At 38.4% G+C, this 8,105-nt stretch overlaps 1 protein-coding gene across 1 annotated transcript; it reads right to left on the reverse strand.

Annotated features, from left to right (window-relative positions):
- Positions 1–718: 718 nt before the first annotated feature.
- Positions 719–7,743, reverse strand: LOC117480017 (epithelial membrane protein 2-like). Its single transcript, XM_034127168.1, has 5 exons — positions 7,649–7,743; positions 5,995–6,086; positions 4,401–4,509; positions 3,398–3,538; positions 719–1,903 (listed from the first exon to the last, which is right to left on the reverse strand). The coding sequence occupies exons 2-5, from the start codon at positions 6,070–6,072 to the stop codon at positions 1,743–1,745; spliced, it is 489 nt and encodes a 162-aa protein (XP_033983059.1). The 5' UTR covers positions 6,073–6,086; positions 7,649–7,743; the 3' UTR covers positions 719–1,742.
- Positions 7,744–8,105: the final 362 nt, after the last annotated feature.

The following is an 8,105-nucleotide window of genomic DNA, read 5'->3' on the forward strand; positions in this document are numbered from 1 at the left end:
CCACTCTATTTAATGTTCACTAAAGTCTAAATATACTTGGTGAGCAGTCAACAACAGAAAGTTTAAATACACCATTGTTTTGTAAACTGAATATACTTTTACTGTATTATTTTAAAAAGTCTCTTACTCTCTTACTATTTGCAATTCAAAGTTTTTAACAGTGTGAATCTTGTTTTGGCAATTCACAAATTGTTAATAAATGTGGTCATCAAACTGCTTTTTGTCTGCAATTTCAAAACAATTATTCTGACAATCATTTAAAGGTGGGGTAGGTAAGTTTGAGAAACCGGCTCGAGATACACTTTTTGTTATATTCCATGGAATGCTCTTAACATCCCGATAGCAATGAATATCTGAAGTGCTTTGACAAAAAATCCATAAAAAAATGTCATCTGTGGAAGCCGTAGTACTGTAAAAAGTACGACCAATCATTTTAGCCGGCCCGGCTAAAATAACTGGATGGCCTACCTGCCTGTCAGCCTTCCATCTGTGCACAAACTTATCTCGTGCCCTCATTGGTCATGTGCGCATTCGTGTGTGTTGGAGGAGGGGCTCTGTAAGGAAGTGGCAGATTTCTTCCGGCTGTGTATTTTCAAATTCTAGCACACTCAAGCTGGTTTCTCCAAAATTACCTACCCCACCTTTAACAGAATTGAACACTTAATCAACTACTTTTTACTCCTTATGATGACTAATGGGGGAAAGAAAAATATAAATAATTGGTCGGAAATCAAGTTTAATAGTGTAAAAATCATTGTTATTGTCATCGATGATGAAAAATAACAGTAGCAAAAATAAAACAGCCTTAGACATACAGAGCATTATGGGAAACATATTTACACATCATATCTCACGCTTTAAGGCAGTTGCATTTGGGGAAAACAGAGCAGATATTACCCCAAATGGTTGGATTAACAGTCAGAAAATATTTTTAATTTGTGGATTTATGGAAAATGGCAAGTTTCATACATACTAGGTTAGTGGAAATTGAGAAACTCCTTTTTCTTTTTAAACTAACTGTGAATACAATAATGTAGTGTAAGAGTTAATATTTGATTTTGGCATTACACTTGCATTTTTAAACCAGTTTTGTGTCTTTGTAATCCCAAATAATTACAGATTTGATCTTATATATAATCATACAGTCTTATCATTAGATTACAAATACATCTGCCACAGAGGAATGGATTTTTTTACCACATTTGGACACTCTGTTTACCTCGTGGCACATTATATAAAGTAAGACCAGAGCAGAAAATAAAATAGAAAAATAAAATAACAAAAAAAACTAAGAATAAACTCGCCCCTTTTTATCTAATATAAATTTACAAAACAAACAAAAAATACCACAGATTTTATTATTCAACCTGCTAGAAATAATGATAGATCTTCATTTATCATGGCGTCTTATATCCTAAGGCACATTCAGTTAACAACAAGAAAAGTCTTAATCTGTAGAAATCCAGCCCGAAATCTGGGTAGAAAACGGTCTCAAATACAGCCGTTATTTACCTGAGTTTGCCTTTTACTACGAAAACACCTGACAGCAAACTCAATTAAACAATGATAGTATTTGAGAGAATTAACAGGTTTATCTTGAGCTAAATATACACTAGCAGCTTGAATCTGATGTCAAATATTACATCATCTGTGACAAAAAATAAATCAGATTTCAGCAGCAAGGGTATGTCCAGCTGAGGGTTTTTTGGGGGTCGGTCAGGGAAAAGCTTCTAGTGTCCTTCTCACGCCGTCTTCTTGCGTAACACGAAGTAAATGATGGAGGAGATGAAGGTGAGGGCGAAGGCGATCCACGCCAAGATGAAGCAGTGACCGTACCAGCCGTTCTGCTCGTCCAGGTGGAAACGATCGGTGTAGATGGCGGCTGCGATCATGATGCAAAGACCTGCAAGGAAAGGAGACGAGGAGGTGAGTGAGGAGGAGTGAAGAGGTACTCAGATCGCTGAATTAAGTCAAGAAACGAATACTAAAAACTAGTAAACTACAACTGTTTTGCACACTATTAATTGCTCCATAGCTTCTCTTGGACTTAAAATCACACTGTACATGTTACATTTAGATATTCAGTTTCATATTCAATATTCCTTCCCTCACATTACATGTTACTTGTTAGACGCTTTTATCCAAAGCGACTAACATACTCCCCACAGGAGCAATTTGGGGTGAAGTGTCTTGCCCAGGGACACAACGACATGCTGACTGCAGTGGGGTTTGAACCACACTAGTCCACTGCGCCACAGCCTCACATACTTATGTATATATAATAACTTGCATTATTTTGTTTTTGTTCATTTGTCATTTCCACATGTATATTTTTCTACTTTCTTGTTTATTTCCAGTCTTTTTATTTGTATTGTACAATGCCATTTCTTTTTATGCTGCTGCAACACAAACATTTCCCAAATTTGGATCAATAAAGTACTTCTTATTATCTTATTAACCTGATAGAGACCTGATACACAATTTATCCATGATTACGACTTTCTTTCTTACGTTTTTTTTATATATTTTGAATTCTTGCAACAGTTAGATTCATTTTTAGAGATGTTTTAGTTTATCACTTGTAACATCTTAATCTGAACTAAAGCTATAAAATAAATACAGTGGAGTAAAATAGTACCTTTATTTTATTTATTTATGATTTGCTTATGTGATATGTTTTGGTTTTACAGGGGGGAGTGTACAAATCTAACAACACACACACTTGTGTATTTTGTATTATTATGCATGATTCCTGTTAAACTGTGAAGTTGTTAATGGAAAGGTACAATTCAATGAAGTATAAAGTAGCATTAAATGTAACTACTCAAGTACAGGGACCTTAAAGTTGTACTTGATTTCAGTATTTGAGTTAGGGCTGTGCGATTATGGCAAAAATCATAATCACGATTATTTTGGTCAATAATTGATATCACGATTATTAAATACGATTATTCATGTTTGAAAACATCCATTTATTGAACTTTAAAATACAAATAATAATTTGAACAGTATCTTTTTAACTGTTGATTTCCCTGAGCGTATAATTCAACTGAAAAACCAATACAAAAATAAATAAAATAAATGCCACATTTATATCTACATTTAAATAAATAATATCAAAATAATAAATACCAATAAACAAGATCAACAAATATTTTGGAGCGCACTTCAACAAGCTACTAAACATATATAAATATGATAAATACAAATACATTTGATCAAATGTGTTGCAGTGCACTGTCACAACCTAGCAAAGCAAAATAATCGTTTTTTTCGATTATGTTGTTTTCGTAATTGTGGCAGGCCAAAATCGTAATTGCGATTAAAATACGATTAATTGCACAGCCCTAATTTGAGTAAATGTACTTTTCCCCCACAGAGTTACAGAGATACTCACAGGCGAGGAGCTGGAAGGCGCCGGAGATGGTGAACCTCTGTCCTTTCTCCAGAGTGAACAGCTGAGCCACAAACACAAAGATTCCAATGATGGAGAAAATACAGGCGAGAACCGAGCTGGCCTGCACCGCCTGGAGGTAATCTGCAGGGGGCGACAGAGAGGGAGAATATGAGTGAAAATGTGTGTGTGTGAGAGGGGGGAGTGTCACTGAAATATGTGCTAAACATCACACTGACACACCCTGGAAACTGTTACTCTGCAGTGACATCGTGTTCTGGTCACATCTGGTCAGAATGGCAGGAATGTGGCGTTCAAACACCATAAATATTTCAGGATTTTGAAACATGCTGAGTATTTTGAAGGTCCAAAAGTTAACATCACTTTACATTAGGTTCAAGATGAAGTCATTTCATTGAGTTCTGCTACGACATTTGACATCTTTGCATTATGGCAGCGTCATTTTGAGCTATACTGGTCTTGATTTGCAATGCAAAATTAATTATTTAGATAACTGAAAACCCATTGTGTTTTTTCAAATCATTCGCATGCCATGTTCTGGAAAGATGCCACATAAAGGGCTGGATAAAGTAAGATAACATCACTTGAATGTTTTTAATTTAATTTTAAGAAATGGATGCCTCCGTGCACCAATCGGGACGTAGCAACAGTATTTCTCAAAATCCAATAAAACAACAACCAGAGAGGCCTCGGCGAAGCAGAGTTTTTCCGTGTTAAACTTTTAAAAAGATGCTTAAAGATTACTTTGATTGGTGTATTTTAGGCATGACTCAATGTTTAAGAGAAATACTGTGGATTTGAAGCCAGTTTTTCAGTATCTTTGACAAAACAAGGTTATGTCAGAACAAGTTGAACAAAACTGGCAAAAAAAATCAATGAAACCTTGAGGGCAAACTTTGTTTTTAATGAAGTAAATATGACTTTGTCAAAGTGTAGTACGCATGGAAACAAGTTCTCCTCTTTAAAGGCGGTGTGTTTGACTTACCCTGTGGGTAGTGTGAACCTGTGGGAAGATCTGTGAGGTTCCACACCCCGCTCGTCTGAATCCACCGAGCCCACACATCAGTGGATATTACGTCAGTCATCCACCAAGCCTAAAACAGAGAAGAAACGAGATGTTACTTTAAAAATCATGGTCCGACTTTGTTGCAGCGGTTGCACAAGTATGAAAAACCATCCTATGAGCTGAATAAAGGTTAATGAATTAATGCTGGAGGGATAATTCAAAGCAGGAGGGTGTGTAAACATAGTGTGTGTTCAACCTGTGTTCTGACTATACTGTATATAAAGAATGGCCAAAGTCGCAAAATGCTCAAGTTTTGCATTTTGGTGCTCGTATTTAGGGTTAGGGTTTACAGACAGTTAACGTTAGGCATTGTTAAGGTTTCCCCAAGTCATCGGACAAGTGTTTTCGCCAAGTTTCGCAAATCTAGGGTTTCAAATTTAGACATGACGTGTTTTGACTGCCGCCATCTTGATATTTGGTTGTTGCCATGTTGGTTTTTGGTTGTAGCCATTATGTTTTATTGAAACCAGAGTTAAAACAAGAGGATGGATCTTAAGGAGAACACTGAGATATTTTAAGGCAACCAAATTATTACAATTAACTGGAAAACACTTTGAAAAGGAGCAATCACAGACAACACCCAAACCGGACAACATTTGTGATAGCAACTTGTTAATGATAAAGTAGCCACGCCTTAATGGATACCTCATGATAAAGAAAGGAGATCCTTTATGGTCCTAAATTGGTCCATAATTTACAAAAACAACATCATGCTGTATTGGAGAAGACTTGAAACTAGCGATTGAGACCATGAAAATAATTACTGAAGTTATAAATCAAGTGAGATCAAGCTTTTTTTTCTCATAGATTTCTACACAATTTGACTTAGTTTTTGCAACCAGTTGATAACTCAAGACTTTAAACTAGCAATTGAGACCAGTTTGGAAAATGTTTACTGAGGTGTTGAATCAAGTGAGAAGTAGGGTAAATGTTTTCATCGACTCCTACACAAGTTGACTTCTATTTGAAACCAATGGAGAGTCCACTCAAGGTACAATGTTTTTACTTTTTCAGACCCGGATGTTCCCGCTCAGTTATGGCATGTATTTAAAAAGCTGCAAGCAAGAGCGACTATTATCAAAGGTAGGAATGCACATCCGCCTGTCACTGTCACATTCCCTGTTTCTCACTCAGGATGTGCAATATTCACTACATCACAGGCAAGAATCTGACATATTTACATGTGTTTGTTCACTTTCTTAACAACACTGTGCCTAGGGCTAAAATGCACTCAGTGACATCAGGTGACAACACTACATCGGCCCCATCTGTCACCAAGAAATGTCAAAAATGCGGCCCTGAGGAGAACAGAGGCTCGTTGATAGAGTGCAGAAATCCCTCCTAAGACTTTCTGCTGTCTGTCAGCATCGAGTGCTCTGTGTTTTTAACACTCAAACTAGGGAGGAAGTCAGGGCTTATGTAGGGCTCGTCAAGAACTGAGGTAGAAGGTGTGGTCCAGGTGTGTTGAATTAAACTTCCAGCACTTAAAATGTACACAACAAAATGTACTTACATTGTCAATGGTGGCCACCAGGAGGATGATGATGCCTATGATGTGAATGCCAAAGATACCAGCGAGAAGGATCAACATGATGACGAAGGTTGCTGGAGAAAGAAAAAGAGAAGCACAAGAGGAAACTTGTCACACCACTTTTCCACTTTGTTATGCAGGATAACTGCAGGGCTTGTTCGCTAATAAAACACACACTCACACACACAGAGCAGATTGGCAGCTACAGTGAGCAGAAAGAGTCTAATTTGGCCAATAACAAAGGCACTTCCTGTGTGGTTTAACACCCCAGCTCGAAGCACGCACACAGATCTTCATAAACACACTCAAAGTAAGGCGAAAACCTGGCATCCACTCAGGGTGTGGCTTCACAACTTCTAATTAATCTGAGTTACAGCTCTCACAGTGAAATTCCTGCAAATAGACGGCGAGAAACGCTCTTATCGAGAGGTGTTGATGTACATTTGTGGAAGGAAATCGAAGATACGGTTTGGCGGGTGACAGAAGGTGTCAAGGAGGGAAGTATGTGGCGGGGTAGATGAGTTCAGGCTTGTCTCCACTCCTTAAAATAACTGTCAAGAAAACCTGCCATTCTAACGTTAAGCTCACGCCCGCTTCCCAGGGTTTGAATTACGACACACCGTAACCTCCGCTCTCTCTCACCTGAGGCCTCGTCACTGGTGGCTCTTCTGGCTTTTGACCCACTTTGTGTTTAGCTAAATAATCCGCAATGGGTGTGTGAACGGAGGAAGAGAGGCACATCTGCAATGAGCTGTTTCTCGACAACGGGTAAAGGAGTGGTCAAGGGCTGGGTCCACACACACACACACACACACACACACACACACACACACACACACACACACACACACACACACACACACACACACACACACACACACACACACACACACACACACACACACACACACACACACACACACACACACACACACACACACACACACACATAGACATAGACACACACAGATCATTCTCACGCAACCACACACATGCAATGAGCAACCGGTCGGCTGCACGATATGTCACGCCTGCTGCATCTTTACAAACATCCCCCGCCTTTTACCTGATTACCAAAAATAGTTTTTGAACATTTTCTTATTATTTCTACCTTCTGTCAAATGCTCAAACTGTATGAGCAACTTCAGTGAAGTTAGTTCAACAGTCAGCAGTTGCTTTAATATAAAACACACTTGTGGAATACCTCCAAATTCTTGCTTCTTGAAAACAAGACTCTTTTTTTTTTTTTAGATCTGGCCTGGCTGTGGCGTATTTTCCACCAGGCAGAAAAAATGGGAGTCATGTGGCTGAGGTTTGCTAAAAGCATGCAGCAAAAAATGTCTATCGTTAAAAATGTGGAAAGAAGCCTTTTTGGACACCAGGACAGGAAAGGAGTTACTGTGAAGCCTGTGAAGGTGAACAGGTATTTTAAGGTACACACACACACACACACACACACACACACACACACACACACACACACACACACACACACACACACACACACACACACACACACACCTGCATTCATTCAATAAAACTGAAAACCTGCATAATCCTGTTAAAAGCCTCTATTTTAAACAGTGGAAATATATGAATGAGTCCTATAGAGGTATACATAAGAGTTTTGACTTACTGTTTGCTGCCTGTGTGTCTCCGTCTAATTCCTCCTGCTCTCAGGGATACTGATTTCAGACTCGCACTCTAAATGCACAACAACTAGTAGCTACCCTTCCGCCCACTTTTTGACCCAGCCCTCTTTTTAAGTCCACACCCCAGACAAGCCTCTGGCTGCTTTACACATAATCCCTGCTCCTCCGACACTACTTCTGTAAGAAAAAAGGAAACTCCAGCCACTATTTCCACTACTTCTGTGGGCAGGAAATGTAAATGTTTTCCTTTTGGGTTTGGTGTCTCATGCAGTGGTGAGACTAGATTGTTTACTGAAGTCAAAGCAGTGATACTATATTGTAGAAGTACTCTGATACAATTCAAAATGTCCTGCTTTACTTCAATTATGTGGCATTCAAAATATACTTGAAGTATCAAAAGTTGAAGTGAACTAAAGCTGTAAAATACATTTGATTATTTCT

Source organism: Trematomus bernacchii, unplaced genomic scaffold (assembly GCF_902827165.1).
Source record: "Trematomus bernacchii unplaced genomic scaffold, fTreBer1.1, whole genome shotgun sequence".
Lineage (NCBI taxonomy): Eukaryota > Metazoa > Chordata > Actinopteri > Perciformes > Nototheniidae > Trematomus > Trematomus bernacchii.

Bases quoted from the DNA above. Each gene is read 5' to 3' on its own strand.
- LOC117480017 (XM_034127168.1), bottom strand. From the start codon at position 6,072: ATGTTGATCCTTCTCGCTGGTATCTTTGGCATTCACATCATAGGCATC. The intron at 3,539-4,400 runs GTAAGTCAAACA...CGCCCCCTGCAG, and splicing joins AGGTTCACACTACCCACAGG to ATTACCTCCAGGCGGTGCAG. The intron at 1,904-3,397 runs GTGAGTATCTCT...CTTTCCTTGCAG, and splicing joins CGCCTTCCAGCTCCTCGCCT to GTCTTTGCATCATGATCGCA.